The sequence below is a fragment of the Glycine soja genome, chromosome 14 (assembly GCF_004193775.1).
Source record: "Glycine soja cultivar W05 chromosome 14, ASM419377v2, whole genome shotgun sequence".
Classification (NCBI taxonomy): domain Eukaryota; kingdom Viridiplantae; phylum Streptophyta; class Magnoliopsida; order Fabales; family Fabaceae; genus Glycine; species Glycine soja.
The window spans coordinates 49,933,246-49,950,907 of NC_041015.1; the positions used below are offsets into that span (position 1 = coordinate 49,933,246).

General features: G+C 30.3%; 3 protein-coding genes across 3 annotated transcripts; all 3 read right to left on the bottom strand.

Annotated features, from left to right (window-relative positions):
* Nucleotides 1–237: 237 nt before the first annotated feature.
* LOC114383138 (40S ribosomal protein S26-3-like) lies at nucleotides 238–2,420 on the bottom strand. The gene is made up of 5 exons (XM_028342738.1): nucleotides 2,263–2,420; nucleotides 2,071–2,163; nucleotides 1,890–1,974; nucleotides 1,655–1,788; nucleotides 238–569 (listed from the first exon to the last, which is right to left on the bottom strand). The coding sequence occupies exons 1-5, from the start codon at nucleotides 2,263–2,265 to the stop codon at nucleotides 492–494; spliced, it is 393 nt and encodes a 130-aa protein (XP_028198539.1). The 5' UTR covers nucleotides 2,266–2,420; the 3' UTR covers nucleotides 238–491.
* A 2,604-nt stretch (nucleotides 2,421–5,024) lies between these two features.
* On the bottom strand, nucleotides 5,025–12,888 carry LOC114384183 (probable helicase MAGATAMA 3). Its single transcript, XM_028343841.1, has 9 exons — nucleotides 12,234–12,888; nucleotides 9,295–9,367; nucleotides 8,112–8,551; nucleotides 7,916–8,051; nucleotides 6,884–7,417; nucleotides 6,128–6,256; nucleotides 5,707–6,034; nucleotides 5,317–5,575; nucleotides 5,025–5,223 (listed from the first exon to the last, which is right to left on the bottom strand). Exons 1-9 carry the CDS (start codon nucleotides 12,281–12,283, stop codon nucleotides 5,025–5,027), a joined length of 2,148 nt encoding a protein of 715 aa, XP_028199642.1. The 5' UTR covers nucleotides 12,284–12,888.
* A 346-nt stretch (nucleotides 12,889–13,234) lies between these two features.
* Nucleotides 13,235–16,626, bottom strand: LOC114383698 (CASP-like protein 2A1). The gene is made up of 3 exons (XM_028343424.1): nucleotides 16,330–16,626; nucleotides 15,517–15,634; nucleotides 13,235–13,671 (listed from the first exon to the last, which is right to left on the bottom strand). The coding sequence occupies exons 1-3, from the start codon at nucleotides 16,560–16,562 to the stop codon at nucleotides 13,396–13,398; spliced, it is 627 nt and encodes a 208-aa protein (XP_028199225.1). The 5' UTR covers nucleotides 16,563–16,626; the 3' UTR covers nucleotides 13,235–13,395.
* Between the last annotated feature and the right edge of the window lie 1,036 nt (nucleotides 16,627–17,662).

Below are 17,662 nucleotides of genomic sequence, written 5' to 3' on the forward strand. Positions count from 1 at the left end.
AAAATCAATGCATATATACAATCAAATTACAATCTTTTTCTTATCATTATTTTTTACTATTTTATAATTCAATAATGAGATCAATAAAATATATATTAGACCAATATAATAATCCAACTCAAAACATAACATAGAATAACATATTCTTTTAAAATACAAGAAATCAAAGAATATAGAGGTGATAAAAAAAAACAGTAAGCACAATACAATAGAATTTAAAAAGAACAGACATAAAAAAAACCAATTCCGATGAAAACATAATCGGGAGATGTCATTTCGAAATTGCTGAAAGTTATCACATACCAAGTTCCATTTTCATAAAAGCCGCCAAATTATAACTAAAAAGATATCATCCAAGACTAAAGCTGATAATTAGAAGAAAAAAATAACCCTCCACAAAACTGATATGTTCAAAATTAAGCAACAAATAAAAGTTTATATTATAAATTTGGTCCAGCATAACATCAAGGCTTATTCCTTAGGACTTGCTTTTAGGTTCGGACAGGTGCTGCTGCTGTGCCCGCAGGACGAGGTCCTTGACCGGGCTGACCAGGTCTTGGTGCATCATCCTGGCAAAGAGACAAATAAACTCATCAAACGAAGAGAAGGTGCTATATTGATTCATGATTCAGATTTCAGAATACAGATACATAAAACAATTAATCAACCATTGGTAACAATTTTATATCCATATAATCACAGTATATTAACACACAATAGAGCACATTTCCCTAATGCAAACTTAAATGCTGAATGAATTGCCTTTGTATCATTTTCCAGCAAATCAGAGAAACAAATATAAGTTTGCATATCGAGTTCTGGATCATACAGCTCAAACGTAAGAATAGAAAAAGACACAAGTTTGATATGATTGGATTCAAATCTGAGACCTTTCCAGTTTTGTCAAATTCTTCATCCACAGTATCAAGAATAAACCAAATTTCACATCTACAATATTACCTCCAATCCTAAATAATCCCTAATGTAATGAAATTATTAAAGTAATCCCTAATGTAATATCCAACATTTAGACTTTAAGTTGATGTGTTTTAGTCAAGTTCAAGACCCAATTTGAAGGGGGGGTTTCATTAATTTGGAGACTACTTAGCATGATTTCTAATACTTCTAGTACTACTTTAATACTTTTTCACTTTAATAACCATTTAGGACATAGAGCAATTGATCGAGGATAAAATTGACGGTTTTCTCCAATAACAATGGTCTACTGGGAAGGTACGACTCAACTCAATCAAGGAACAAAACAAGGCAAGCTAGTGTTTTAATATAGAAAATGCTCTATGCAGATCAAATTGTGCAGTTGGGAATTGGGAACTCATTTAAAATTCAATCTGTACACAAAGAACAAGTTGCCTCCTTTACTTTTAAATTCTTTTTAAGAGCAGAGTATCTCAAATTCGGTGACATTTCTTTAACATTCAAATAATTGAACACTTTGAGAAAAGATCCTCTCCATTTTATTTATTAGCCCAAAAAGCTTACAAAATGAAGAAAATACAGAGGATCCATTCCCCCGAACACTTAGTGTGCATCAGTACAAGTATACAAGTTTATTATCCAAACTAATCCTCAATTCAGCAACACACAGTGTAAATACAGCAATAAAACAAGAAAAAATGGTTATAATAGTGTTTACCCTGCGCCTGATGAATCTCTGTGGAGGCTCACGCTTCCTCCTGTCGGTGCGGGATCGAACCCTCACAACATGAGAGTGGATAGCACAGGAAACACAGTACTGCATCTTCACATAGAGTTTTGGAAGTGTATATTCTGCACATAAACAATTTAAAAAAAAAATAACAAATAAACAACATAAACAGATGTGAAATTTTCCTAAAAATAAATAAATAAATAACGGATTAGAAAATTACGTTCATAGACACAAGCTTCCTGCACATCTCTGACTGCAGCCTGTTCAACAATGTTCCTAACCAAAAACCTCTTGATGGCCTTGTCCTGTTATTATTATTTTATTTTTTTCAATTAATTGAAATGCTTCGCACAAAAAATTTGAAGGTGGAAGAAAGTGAAATAAATAATAATAAAAAAAACCTTGGGGCAGCATTTTCCGCAGTTGGAGCATCGGATGAATTTGACATGGCCGCGGCCGTGTTTGTTGCGACCTCCATTCCTGCGCTTGAATGTCTGCAAACAACAGCAGAAGATTCAACGCTGAGAAGAAGAAGAAGATGATGATGAAGTTTATGGAATGAAGAAAAGCGAGAATAAGAACAGATCTCGAACCATGGTCTGTGGTTGCCGAAGGTTGCACGCTCTCTCGTCCTCTCTAGGGTTTTGAGTGCTGCAGCTGCGGAGTGAATCCGATTGCAGCAAACAGAATCCCTTTTATATTCCACAAAAACCCTAATTTTTTTTCAACTTTGTTAAAATAGTCGTGCGTGACTAGATAAAAATAAGTATGTTAACTGGTATTTGTTAAATTAAATACATGTTTTTTTATATAAAAAAACCTTGTAAAATAGAATGAATAATATGGTAAAGTAAAAGAAAGAATGAATGATAATAGTTATATCTCAATAAAATAATAGAAATATTGATTACTCTGAAATCAATATTTATACTATATTTTAGCATAACATATTATAAAATGATGTTTAAACTTCCATAATATTTTAACATTGAAAAATTATAATTATTGATTACTCTTAAATTCATATTTATACTATATTTTAACATGAAAATTATAAAATGATATTCAAACTTCAAATATAGATGAAATTAAAAGTGATTTTCACTTTTATTGTGGACAAAATTCATTAATAGTTGTATTTTTATTACATAACCTAGACATCAAATGTAGAGGCAGCATAAGTTTAAGAAAAAAAATCTTTATAGAAAAACATTCAAATATTAAAAATAATTCATATTTTTTTAAATAATTGAAAGTATTAAAAAATATATGTATTGACTTTTAATTTATGCATCGATTGCACTAGATAAAAAATGTATCAAATTATATTTTATCTAAATATTTAATAAGAAATTTTCATTTTCTACATTTTTAATTATTGTTAGATATTTCAAATCATATAGAGATCTTAATTTTCCTTTAATTAATTTTCAAATTAAATTTTACAATGGAACCGGCAAAATGACAATAATATATATATATATATATATATATATATATATATATATAACTTGATTCAAATTTAATATAAATTTAATTTTGAATTTAAATTTAGAAAACATTGTGAGAATTATTTTAGGTAAATGCACCTCAGAAAATTTTCTACCCATATACATGTAGTTCTTCTATTTTTAATTCCTTTTTTTAGTTAATTGTAATCAATATCATTTTCATAAGCAATCATTGTTGTAAAATTATATTTAATTGAACATCGTTTTAATTTGAACAAATGTTAGTGTTCAATTTTAAAATAGGTTAAAACAACCATTTAAAATGAATTGGTTTTTTCCACTTGTTTAGGCTTTAGAGTGTGCCTAGGTAAATGGTAAATCATTGCATTGAAGGTTTGAATTGAAAGTGTAGTGGTGAAAATCTGCGTTTTAGTTTGTCGTTGCATATAATGTTTCATTGATGCTTGCAAGATCGAGGCCACCACCAACATTGCCACTATGCATATGATCGATTTCAGTGAGAGAAAGAACACAGAGAAAAAAGGGAAACAGTAAGTGAGACTCTTTTTTGTTTTTCTTTTTTTGTGTTTTTTCCCTTTATTTCTTTTGTATTTGTTCACAATGTTATGCTAAGGTTTTTCTTTTCTTTTTGTTGTTGCTGGTCTCTAATTGTCCTTGCAAATTGACCCGAGATGCAACATTAGTTGTAGGTTTTTGGTTTTTTATTGGCTCTGATTGTAATGTTTTGATTTGATTTCTCTTGTGTTTGGTATTTTGATGACTATATAGGAAATGCATGATCAAAACTCTTGCATCTATGTCTTACAAATAGCTTAATTTGTTGACCACTTAGCAAAAGCTTTAATAAGGAATGAGAATAAGAAAATCTCCCAAATTCAATACATTCATCAATGCCAATCAGAAAGGATATAAGAAATTCAAAAGTTAATGTATTCTAAAATTTACAACAGAAGAAAAAAATAAAACAGTGGACCTGACATGCAGGAAATGATGACAATGACGGAAGAATTGGATAGTGAAACATGAAAAAAAACTGGACAGTCTTATTATAACTATTAATGTGAAAAATGATAAACCTTCTATTTGCATTTAAATACTGCTTGTGCTGATCCTTATTTAAGTTCAACCGTGTTTTATTTTTTCGCTCTTCTTGATACGGATACAAAATAAAATAACAGTGTATATATTTATGATAAAGGTAAAGGAAAAATCAAGATGTCAGATGTGACAAATGTAATTTTGTTTAATACTTTGGGTCTAACCACGTTAAAGTTCTTATACATAAATATTGATATACTAAGTCTTCAAACTTTTATATGCAGTGTAGCTCTACTGATGGCCACATAACTTATGCAAGAGTTAGTCTTTTATTTTTACCAATCATGAAAACCCCTTGGGCCATCAATGTGTTAAACTCAAATCTAAGACTATTTTTTTCTACATTTTACCTTTTTTTTTGTGAGAACACTTCATTTCATAATAAAGTTGTATATTAAAATGGCCAGAAAGGCAGAAACAAATTCGAACTGATGAGAATATTTACCATTACTTATACGACAAAATCATGGAGATCAAAGACATTCTAAAGTTGAAATAGGTTCGTAAAAGTTAATAAGTAAATTGCAAACTTGTAATAACAAAACATTCTCAATGTCTTAAGAACAGAAAAAAATCTACACTGTCATAAACAACTGTACTTAAATTTCAACATCTTCACTAAGTTTCCAAATTAAAAGTGCAACCGATCTAGCATACTTATGACAGCTACTTGAATAACTATAGAGAGCAACATTTAGAAATAGCTTTTGTTTGCTGGTCTAAACTCAAGATATCCTACTTCATATGAAAGTTAAGGCTCTACATAGGATTTTAGTAGCTATTTCTTACTTATCCCATAGGCTGAGTTTCTTAAACCGTGACTCAGATTCTTCAAGCAGTTCAAGCTCAATAGCAAGAGCCAGTTTCCTGTCATCTTCAGCATTGTAGAAACAATCTCTTGTCTTAGCATCAAGAACTACCTTTCTCCATACAGAGTCACTATTGACTAAGGTTGTTGCATTTCCTATTATCCAAAGACAATATCTGCAATAAAAATAAAAATAAAACATTTCGATCAAATATTGCATATTCATAACTCGGTTGTAGCACTAAAGAATGAGCAAAACATGTGCCTACCTCGCCCTCGTCAGAGCAACATTTGCCCTTTGTCTATTGGAAAGAAAACCAACTTTTCCACTGCCATTAGATCTCACAGTTGAGATTATTATAATATCTACTTCTCCCCCTTGAAAACCATCCACAGAACGAACACTAAAAGAGAAATCAGGAAAAGAAACGGAATTGTACTTCTCAACTTTTTCCTTGATTTCATACACTTGAGCATTGTATGGAGATATGATTCCTATGCTAACTTTTTTCCTTGACCTTAAATACTCTGCCAAAACAAAATAGAAAACGGTTTACCACATTCTAAACTCTAAAGCATAGGATTTCTTATAAATATAAAACAGTCAATGCAGTATAGAGAACACAATGAATACACCAAGACAAAAGAAAGAAAATAACCTTTTTTGAGGCTTCGAATAATCTCAGAAATAACAGCAGCCTCAACCATGTTCTTGGAACTATATCCTCCACGACCAAATTGCTCTTTGCCCTTAGAAACGTTAATAAAAGAATATGAACCATACATTTCCCCCTCAAGGAACCGCTCATTATAGCTTCTTTCCAAGACATTGGGTCCATCAGAAATTTTCTCATCATAGAACTCACTGAATGGAAATAAGCTGATGGATGGATGCATTCTATACTGAACATTTAGCATATGCTTGCTGTCTCCTAAAAGCACCAGCCTCTCAAACAAACTTCTTCCAAAATCAGCCTTTTCAGCAATCTAAAAAGTTATATAAATTTCAAATTAGATAATTAACTTAACTTTTATATAATGGCAAGAAAATCACATTTCAAACTCAAAACATAAAATTACCTTGCTTTTGACCAATGCAGGAAGTTGTTTCTCATCACCTACTAGGATAATATGCTTTAATCCTGGAAGCTTTAACGGAATGACTGATTCACATTCTTTGAGCTGGGCTGCTTCATCAATTATCACATACTTTATTGGAGTCATCTCTTCTGCATATAATTTTATAGAACCTGAAGCTGTACATAAAATAATAGATGCATTCTGCAAGCAAAACTTTTCTATTCCGCATTTAGCCAGAAAATCAGTATTGGGAATTGCCGACGATACTGATCTCAACATGCTAAGGCATTTTCCGCTTGACGATTGAAAGCAATCAATAATGTTTTTTTCTTCTTTACAGCCACTAAGAATTAGCTTCAATTTTGATTCAAGAGAAGTTAGAAAATCCTTAACTGAAAACATTTTCATCACGACTTCTAATGAAAGGAAAGATTTTGGTAAGTGTGTATACAATATTTGCATGAAAAACATGAGCTTCGCTGCAAACTCCCCAAATCTTTCTACTATAAATTGCTCCATTGTCAACATATTTTTCTTTTTTTCTTGTTGATGCAATAGAAATTGCTCCATGGTCATCATATTTTTCTTTTTCTTTTGTTGATCCAATAGAAATTGCTCCACAATGTCCTTCCTTTTCTGCATCACATACTCCGTAATAATGGAATCAGTCGACTGTAACTCCCAGCCTTCCTTGCTTGCATGGAATTGAAGTCCAAAACTAGGGTAATTTTGCATGACAAAATCTTTAAATGAAACAATACCCTTCTCTTTCTCATACGAGGAATATTGTTCCTTAGGGTCTTCAAGTAACTGGATCATTGATTCCAAGTAATGCTTCCAACCACTCAGTGGATCAAAGCACTTCGACAGATTTTGTACGCGATGATCAAGAAACACATCTCGGAGGCCGGTATAAGAATCTACTTTCATTCTGGATTTATTGCCGAACAAAACTATGTCACCCAACCCATATGTATCAAATCCAAGTGAACCATTAACTAGATTTCGCAACCGAGCTGCCACTTCCAAAACTGCAGTGTTAGTAGGAGCACATGCCAATGTTCTGTGCCTAACCCTAAGCAGGCAACGTAACAAGCAAGCAAGTGTTTTTGTTTTTCCAGTCCCTGGAGGGCCCCATATAAGTTTAGTAACCATATGGTCACACATAGTAAGACAGCTTGAAATAGCAACTTCTTGGGATTCATTCAGATTCTGAGACCGAAGTGGGTACCATTTACAGACAGGTATAACGCTTTTTCTACATTTGCAATTTTGACAGTCAACTCCTCTCTGAAAAATATAAAGCAGACAGTAAACATGTGTTACCTTCATAACTGCGGTACCAATAAATCAATAAACATTGAACAAAAGTATAAATTTTCAAGGATTGAGAATAAAAATATGTAATCATCTAAAAAGGTAAAGCAGAATGGACAAATAATTAAACTATTCATATAATTAGTGGTTATAGTTGTCTTCTTTTTAAATTTTAGTATCTACACAGTTTTTTGTAGGGATCTATAACCACCAAACTGTTTTAATAACAGTTCCAACATCAAAGTCTTCCCTGGTGTTTAATACAAAAAAAAAAAAAAAACTTGTATGCATGTGTACGAACTAAAAATTCCAATTTATTTATTTAGAGACTAAAACATCAAATGGGGACAATTATAAAGATCAAGTGAATAATTTAACCAGTAATAACTAAAAGCCCAAAACTACATAGCACAGGTGTGGTATTAAATAACATAACAACTCATTCTAAATAAAGGATACAATGATACCTACACTTAAATCTGGTTGAAGAACATCTTTAATGATGTTCATGTTTGCTTCCTCCCCCTTGTACTTCAAAGCCTTCCAAATACGAATATTGGTCGTCAGGTTCAAAAGATAGGTTGCATATAGTTTTTGTTTCGTGTTTCTGGGCTGATTGGTTTCTTCTATATAGCTCCTCAGCTGGGTTGTTTCGTTTTTATTCAACCTACTAAATTCAAATTCAATATCCATCTCCAAGCACTTAGATGCCCGTATTGGGATTTCATTAGTGTTTGCATCTTTTCGGCCACACACATAAGCAATAACGTAGCTTAATTTGGGCCTATTGATCAAGTCACCAATGTTTTTGGGTCTAATATCTGTGAAGGCAAATATATCTCCTGGCTCAGGTTCATATGATCCAATATCTTCTTTCACTTCATCTTCAACTTCATCGGTTCGAGTCTTCAGTTTTATGAGATAGAATAAGCTATTGGGGAGTTTAAAGAACCTGTCCCTTATAACAGTCCAGATTTCACAAATAGGAGCACGAGACACACCCTTCAAGCTTGAACACAGATCAGAACGTGTTTCCTCTATCAACGGAGGGATGAAGGAGTTCAAGTAATCAGAAGTTGACATAAACGTCTCCGGTATCCTTTGTACCTGAGAAGGAAAAAAAAAAAAAAAAAAACAGTTTAATTTCCAACGAACTTCAAGCATGTTTGAAAAAAAAAAAATCTATTTAGGTATTATGGTGCTATTTTTCAGTCAAAAACGCGTTCCAATTCTACCTCCATAACTCACACAAAAAGGATTTTATTAAAAATCTTAGTAGTTAAAAATACAATATGAGAAATGTTGTTACTCTAGTAATAACAAATATATATATATATATATATATATATATATATATATATATATATATATATATATATATATATATATATATATATATATATATAAAAGATTTCAAAATATCCATAATGTAGGTTGGATATATGGATATCTTTAAGGCATAGTCCACAAAGTCAATCATTTAGATCGATTGAGCAACTCTAATGTGAAATAAATGACTTGTATAATTCTATGATTTCAACATATATATGCATAATGTGAGATGAGTTTTTGGATTGGTCAGACCCACTAAAGATTTACTCTAAATAACACTTCTATCACTACCTTATCCAAGTGTTCAACTAACTTACATAACTTTCAAAATTTCACCAAATTGAGGGAGACAGAACATAAAAAAGACTCTTTCTCATAGCGTAATTAAGGTAAGTATGAAATAAGGAGAATCTTACAAATGACAATGCAAGACACATTGTATAAAACACATTAAAATAATAACAAAGTCGAATATTAACGAGATTTTTTGGTTGACTGATGACATGATGTAAAAGAACCTTATGTTTGTAAAGATCTTCATTCAGAGCATCCTTAAGACTCCAAGAGAATACAATGTCTAAAAAGCTTGCACTCTCATCATCCTCTTCCGATGCATTACAAGTGATCTTCGCCAACTCTTGTCGCAAAACGGTCTTTCTTTCCTCGATTAATCTAAGGCAAACAATTGCAAAAAAATATCACTCAACTTCATTCCATTTTATAGGCTTAATCCAAAACATGCATAAAAATACAGTGAATGGTTACACTTAAGGAACTAAATAATTTAACTACCAATCTTGTTCCATATATATTTCAACCACCCGTGCTTAAAGTGAATATAAAATCAAAATAAACAAATAAAAAAAAGTACTCGTGGATGAAGTTCATTAAGTAATTCACTTATAATTACAGAAAGCAATTTCTCATGTACATGAGAAACATCACACTAATGAGAAAAGAGATGGTAAAAACGTAGTATGATTATATGTAGCAATTCTCTCACTCTTCAAAACAAGAATCAGAATCGGACAAAGACAAAATGTCATCTTCGGAAAGCCCTTCCATTTCGCAGAATCAAAACAAGACACTATTTGATAATTTTGGAGGAATGTGAAGTGGAGAGATCGGAGAGAAGCAACTTTCAAACGATTGGAAAGGTTACAATGAGTTTGCTGATAATTTTGGAGGAGTGGTGTATTTATTCTTAGTGTCCTGCAATTATGGTATACTCTTAATTACTACACTTACTCTTAACTATACACTTTATAGACATGCTCACGTTGAAAGAGATTAATTATTGTTTGATTGGCTTTTTTAATAAAATATTTTTTAAACTGACTCTAGGGAATATAATTTAGGAAATATGATGTGAAAGTGTAAAAATAAACATCAGTAATAAAAAACTCAGAATAGAAAGAGTAAATAGCGGTGCATGCACGTGTATAGAATTTAAATTCAAATAGAAAACCAAATTAAACAACTTAAAATTGTTCTTATTTTCTGGTTTTAAAAACTACTAAAAGAGGTATATAGAACTATTATCATGATTGATAGTTGTATTATTAGTTCATAAAAATTGTTAACTTTTTCAAAACAATATTCTTATCAAATTATGTTATTTATATTTTGTTTTAAAAAAAGAAAACAAACCTCTCCTAAGATTATTCAGAGTGGTTCTTGCTATGCATTTAGGCTTTGGCTATTTTCTTGGAAAATGATAGTTGCACATTAATTTTGGTGTGCGTCGTAATTTGGCTTGTGCTCATAACGTGGTCTCTGGAAATGAACGATTGTCGATTGAGCATGCACCTAGAAACTGCTCTACTAGTACATGATTATGGTAGTGATCAATTATTGTATTAGAACTTTTAAATTTTTTGAAACTTTTAAAATTTAAACAAATTAAGAAAAGTTATATGAACACACAAATAAGCTTTTAGAATAATCTAGAAAACAGTTATTCTATCAAAAAACTCAACTCACCATCTTTTTATTTATTTAAAAAAACAATTGCTCAAGTAAGGTACGGTTAAGATTCCAAGAGAATGCACTGTTTAATATATATATATATATATATATATATACATATATATTAGCCAGCTTCGTTCGATTTTATAGGTTTAAATTAACATCTCATCTTCTTTATCAAGCCATTTCATATCTCATGATTATATTAGAAAGGTTGCCTTGATGCACTGTTGGATAATTAGGGTGGTATGTGAAGGGTACATAGAAATTCGAGAGAAGCAACTTACTACAAAGAATGGAAAATTAAAGCTCTTTAAAATGAGATGTCGTTATACTTAAATACTAAAATATAAAATAAATTGTGTATTTATTCTTTAATTTTAGTGTGCTACAGTTATGGCACTTTAAGTTAAATGAAACGATTCAGCAGACATATACACCCAAAAATTTTCTGTGCATGATAGTAAGTTAGTATTATTCTGTATTAAAACTTTTAAAATTTTAAAAAACTAAGGAGTAACTTCTAAACAATGATGAAAAATTGTATTATCAACAGACAAATAAAATTTAAGAGTAATATTTGCTCTTGTAGGATGATCAATAGTTCAATATACGTGTAGAAAGAAGTTTTTTATCATAGAAAATAACTTATAATATTACTATATGAAGCGAAATTAGACTTCAAAGGACACTTATTCGGGATTCAAAGTTAAAAAAATAAATTAAGAAAACTTTTTGTGCTTAAATACTAGATTTCAATAAATTTTGGTGGCCATGATCTCTTAATGTGATCGCCACCAAACCTAATGGCTCGTTTTGGCTCAATTTTTTTTTAGAGAAATTACAGTATATTTTAAGTAAAAGATGTGTTTAAAAAATTGTTTTAGTGTTTTTCCTAAGAGATAAAAATAACAAATTTGTAGTAATAAACAGGTCTTAAGAAAAGTTGTACTATCACGAATACTTTTTTTAAGCTTAAATAAAAGGATTATAAATTTACAAAATAGAAGTTGCATCGGATTAGAGGCTAATGGATTTAAATAAGGCTGCGCACGAGGTATGTAATAGGAAATGGGAAAAAGGGAGAAAAATAAATAAATCGTGATGCATTGGTTTCTCGACTTTTACACTTCCAGTTATCATGCATGAATTCAATGACAGAATAGCAAGTGACCTAAATAAGAAAACAAAGGTGGTTGTTATTCTCACCCTGAATTTTCTATTTACACTCTTAACTATCTAAATAGACCATCTATTATTTATATGCTGTTGCCCACATCAATACGGAACACGGACTGAACAAAAGCTACTTAATTTCAGGATTTTCTTCCTGCACCTATGTAATAAAAAACCAATTTTCCCCCTCCTTCATTGATGCTTAAAATATGAAATACGGATTCATCTGCATCATTCATTCACGCTCAATTCATTTCTCCTCTCAAATTCTCTCATCTTCATCTCTTCAATCCGTGACTGATTTTCATCAAACTGTTGTTCATCTTCATCAATTCGTGTGTGTTCGTTGTTGGCGGCCACCATCGTCTTGTAATTGTCATTGTGAGTTTCACTATCATCTACATTTTTTGTGTATTGAACATATACGGACTAATTAACAATCCGTATAATCCAAATGGATAGTCAACCAGTATAAGTTATACAAATTGTTAATCCGTATATTTATTATGACACAAATCCAACTTGCAGAGATGAAAAAAACTTACATCCTCTATGGTTGCACCACAACACTTACCATGACAACAACCATCTACTATGAATAACCACCGTGATAGTTTACTTTGACAAAACCAACCACAAGAAGAAAGGAAGAGCTCAATTGAAAGAATACAAAAATGGTGTATGAAGAAAAAAAAAACAAATGTAGAAGAAGTTAACAAAGGTAACCTTGGAATATTCAAAAAATTGTTGGACGCAGAAGAAGTTAATTTCTTATCAATTGGGTGCCATGGAGAGCTTTTTTCGTCTCTTTCTACTTTTTATTGTTGGTTGCTCGCATTTTCTCTTACTAGAGAGAGGGGAAAAAAAGAGATGGCTGGGAGATGAAAGCTATTAAGGAGTAGATGCACGTTGTTCTGATTTTTATAATTTGTGAGTCGAGATAAAGAGAGAGAACTTATTATTTTTTATTTATATGAAGAGAAAAACATAATAAAAAAATTATTATATAAAATAAGATATAATTGGAACAATTAAAAATTAATTGTTAGTTTGTTAATTTTTTTTTTCCTCACGTGTTTTCTTTACTTTTAAAGAGAAAATTTCCATAGTGCATTCATGTTAATTTTTGTTCTTTCACTCTCTGAAGAGTTCTTCATTGTTATGGCATGCAAAGCATGCAAGGTCCCTATTAGAACTGAACATTTTATTGGCTCGAGTGAAGGTCTAAATATAATTATTTTGTAGTTACAAAGGACAACATTTAGATACATTCATTTAGTTATTTTTAGTATTTTTCTCTAATTAGAATTAGAATTTCATCACAGCAATTCACATTATAAATGTTTGTATTAAATGTCAACATATATTATCTATATGAAAATTTAACTCTAATTAGAGAATCACACCCAAATTACATTAGGAACACATACTGAGTCCACACTAACACACATCACAAGCACAAAGTTTTGGGTCAGCTAGCCATGGAAAGCAACAATGTCAGCACCCATAGAGGGGTTGCTCACAGTTGGTGCATCATACTTGCTGAACAACTTGTAGGATGAAATGAGGGAAAGCAAGACATAGAAAACAACAACAACAAATGTGATAGTTGTTGATGCAGTAACCTTATGACAAAATGGACCAAAAGACCTACAAGCTGAGCTCCATGCTGTTGCCATGTTTCCCTTTTCGGCCAGGTATAACACCTCTGCTGATGCAGCTCCAGCAGACAGGATTATGTACGTTAAAACCTAGGAAACCAAATGGAAACATGTTTATAAATTTTAAGTTGTCATGCATGCATGCTGTATATTGGTATTTTATCATGTTATATATGGTCAAAATTGTCTTGATACTTTCTTCTTCTTCTTTTGCTACAGTTAATACTTTTTTCCTTCTAACATAATTTAAGGTTGCTACCCCTTCCTGCCTCTGGTTGACTTTAATTCATTTTGCCAATTAAAATTCCAAATTTTAAAGTTTTTTTTAATGAATGACACTTAGAAACGTTTAGTTTTATGGATTTCTTTTTATTTTTTGCTAATTTCCTCTAAGAAATATATGTGTGTTACCCTTTAAAATTATTTTAATATAAATGAATTTCTTGAGAAAAGTGAGCGATACAAGAGAGTAAACCATGGGCAAATCTTTGAAGTATGTTCACCCCTCTAATTAAGCACGTCATTCAGAATTGAACTCGCCACCATATTGATCAACATGCATTGGTATGAAATTGGGCATAAAAAGTTTGGATTTAAATAAGTTTTATTCCCACGGAAATTTGTGATTTTCCTATTTGGGCATCTATTTTTTTCTTGCTTTCAAATGAATCATTCCAAAAATAATTTTCTCTATTAAATTGTCTATTTCTACACAATATATATATATATATATATATATATATATATATATATATATATCTTAAATTTCTCTTTTTTCCTGCTTTCTACATAATTAAAAAAATGTCTTTCTTTTCAATTATATTCTTACATAGCAATTTAAAAAGTTATTTTATTTTCTATTTTTTTCTTTTTACATTTTTCCATCAACTTTTCTTTCTAATAGCTTAGGATATATAATGAGTTGCTAAAATACAAAATGGTCCACTCTCTCACAGAGTGTACTTAATTATTCATTGTCCCACATCACCTACTCAAGAGTCCTAATTAAGAATAACCAAACCTAAACATATTCAATCTATTTAAAATTATTGTATATTTTTAATTCTTTCAGAAAAACTTTTGATATTTTAGAAATTAAGAATTGGTAAAATCTTTTTTTGTTAACTAGATTTTCACTTCATAATTACACCTAATGTGTCTATTAAGTATCAACTGTATCTTATCAACTTCAGTTCTCACCTATATATATATATATATATATATATATATATATATATATATATATATATATCATTTTTATTTCATTGATACTTCTTTTCTTAACTATCATTAGTTAATTAATTAATAATTTTTTAATCAAGATATATCAATATTTTACTCCGATAATTTTTAAAACAGGGTTTTTTTGTGTGAAAGGATTTTAAAACAGAGGGTAGTACCAGTTAAAATCATTTAATGTTATAAAAAATCTCTGGATTATTCTGAAGTTCTCTGATGTTTGGTTGTACCTAAGAATATCATTAACTTTTTAAGGCAAAAAAAAAAAGATTTTATTAAATGGCATAGATGGAGCACATGTGTTCAAATATTACCTAGGAATATCATTAAGTTTTATTAATTTGTCATCTATTTTAAAATAAAATAAAAGGTTATTGAAAATGTAACATTTATTATTAATAATATATTTTCACTATGATTTTTAACATTTTTGGTTTAAACAAAACCGATATCATTTCCATTTATTTCGAATGCTCAAATAGCTTAAAGATCACGATAATCCGTATATTAACTCACTCTTAATTAATGGCCTTCATATATTTTATATCAAAAACTATTAGGTATTTCGCATTAATGCAGAACAACCAGTATTGGAGTTCTTGTTTGTCAAAAAAACCAGTATTGGAGTGCTTATCCTTTAATTTTGGCAAATTTCATTCATATATGCACAATAAGAAGGAATTAAAGTGAGAAGACCTGGTCAAGCACAAAGAAAGTCCAAGCTATATGCATGCTCGACAGACGAGGCAAAGCAACAAAAATGGCTGAAAATAATGAATATCCTGCACAAATGCCATTGGCATGCACCAAATACCTGCAAAATACCGAATCCAGAGGTCAAAATTAGTTTCGGTTCATCATTTCTATATATACTAATGCTATTTTTAACGATTGTGTTAAATATATTTTTAATTTCCTTAAAAATATATTTTTAATCTCAACAAGCAAATAGGGTATGATTTGTTTTTGGTTTTTCAAAAAATAATTATCTCCTTTTAATCTTTTACTTATAGAAATGTGTCATGTGTGTCTCTATTTTCATAAACCTAGAGAGTAATAAGAGTGTTTTTTATATAAAAAAACATGAGAAATTAAACAGATGATTATTTTTTTAGAGACTAAAAACAAATATTTTTAGAACAAAATTTGAATATAGTTTTCTAAATATTATTGTTGTACACTGCCAGAAAGAAAGTATAATTAGTGTTGTTCAGCAACCAAAACTAAAATTTAATTTGTCTCAAAAACTAGTATAACAAAGATAAATATTAAGGATTATCGAGATAAAAACTTATTAATCCTGTTAATTAGAATATCCCCAAACTTCTAAGTTTCATCTTACCGATACAACCCTAAATTCTTTGCTTCTCAAGCCACAACAACCCCAGCTATCAAAACCAGCGAGTGATAATATATTTACATATCTAATATCAATTTTTGTAAAGCAAAAACGAAAAAGAAAGAAAGAAAGTGTATAAATCTGTGTGGTGACTAGATTGAGATACGTACCTGAAAGCACCAAGGTCGGTGTAGCTAACAGAGCCATACTTATTTTCCTGAGAGTTCTTGAGCATAATTACAAGAGCTGTGACACAAAGACCAATGGGGAACAAACGCAAGAAGGTCTCCACAACACGTAGGTTGCTATCAATATAGCCTTCAAATTCCTTATCGGACCCTTCAGGTCCTATGAGTTGCTTGCAAGATCTCGAAGTTTCAAGCACTCCACTTCTCTCTTCCATAACTATTGTGTTTGTTTCTCTACTTAGTTATTAGCTAGTCATGTATGTATTTGCAAATTGCAAAGTGAAGTGAATCAATGTGATGTGATATATACCCGATGAAACAATGGCCTAGGCCAGCAGGGCAATCACAGCATTGAATGTACATCATGTCATTGAAGGGAAGCCACTCATTCCCAAGGGAGTTGCCAAATACTAGTCTAACTAGAAAAGAACTTTCCACTCACACAAGTCATTGGTCATAGTATTAGATTCAAGTTTTTTAAACAAAAAAAGTAGTATTCAAATATCCAGCATTTTAAGAGAAAAATATTAATACAATAGATGATGAGACATGATAAAAAAAGAAAATTAAAATTATTAATAAGGTATTCAATATTTATAAATATTTAAATATAAGAACTCTTTCTTAAATAAGGTATAAATTCAAGGTTTATAAATAAAAAAATATGATTTAAAGAGGAAAATTTCAATAAATATAATCAATTAAATTTTTTAATAAAAATTAATCATAAAAAAATATCTTACACCAATAGTGATCCAAATTAGGTCCTTCCTTTCCTTTCTTTGTTGTCTAAGTAACTCGCTAGTTTTAGCGTTTGCCCAAACCATCAAGGCATATCAACTAATGTATCACTTTTTATTTCCATGCGTCAATGTCAAGTTATATTAACTCGTGGTCTTTACTATTAAGAATGGGGAAAATTAAATGCCCATTTCATTTTAGGCGGATTATGTAGAAAAAGAGAAAGATAGGAGGAAAAAAATATAAAAATAAGACTGAATATGATTTTGATCCTTACAAAATTCCCTTCTTTTTATTTTAATCTTTATATAAAAAATATGAAATCATTATTTTTATTTTTTTATTGTCATGTGACACAATATGTTAACTGTTTATTGTTTAATGGAAAGTTAAATGGTCATCCCAAATGTCTGTGATGTTATGTCAACAAGTGACACCAATTTTTTTCTTCTAAATTCTTAGACTAATGTTATTTGTCTACCTTAAATGTTATAGGGATCAAAGATAATAATTTTATATTTTGAAGGATGAAAACCAAAGTATTTTATAGAGGCTAAAGTCAAAATTCACACAT

Coding starts and splice junctions, on each gene's coding strand:
- LOC114383138 (XM_028342738.1), bottom strand. Junction 1,789..1,889: donor GGAAGCTTGTGTCTATGAAC/GTAATTTTCTAA, acceptor GTTTATGTGCAG/AATATACACTTCCAAAACTC. Junction 570..1,654: donor AGAGATTCATCAGGCGCAGG/GTAAACACTATT, acceptor TCTCTTTGCCAG/GATGATGCACCAAGACCTGG.
- LOC114384183 (XM_028343841.1), bottom strand. CDS start 12,283: ATGGTGGCCGCCAACAACGAACACACACGAATTGATGAAGATGAACAA. Junction 7,418..7,915: donor TTCTTCAACCAGATTTAAGT/GTAGGTATCATT, acceptor TATATTTTTCAG/AGAGGAGTTGACTGTCAAAA. Junction 6,257..6,883: donor ATGAGAAAGAGAAGGGTATT/GTTTCATTTAAA, acceptor ACTCCAATAAAG/TATGTGATAATTGATGAAGC.
- LOC114383698 (XM_028343424.1), bottom strand. CDS start 16,562: ATGGAAGAGAGAAGTGGAGTGCTTGAAACTTCGAGATCTTGCAAGCAA. Junction 15,635..16,329: donor ACCGACCTTGGTGCTTTCAG/GTACGTATCTCA, acceptor GGTATTTTGCAG/GTATTTGGTGCATGCCAATG. Junction 13,672..15,516: donor CTTTCTTTGTGCTTGACCAG/GTCTTCTCACTT, acceptor TTGGTTTCCTAG/GTTTTAACGTACATAATCCT.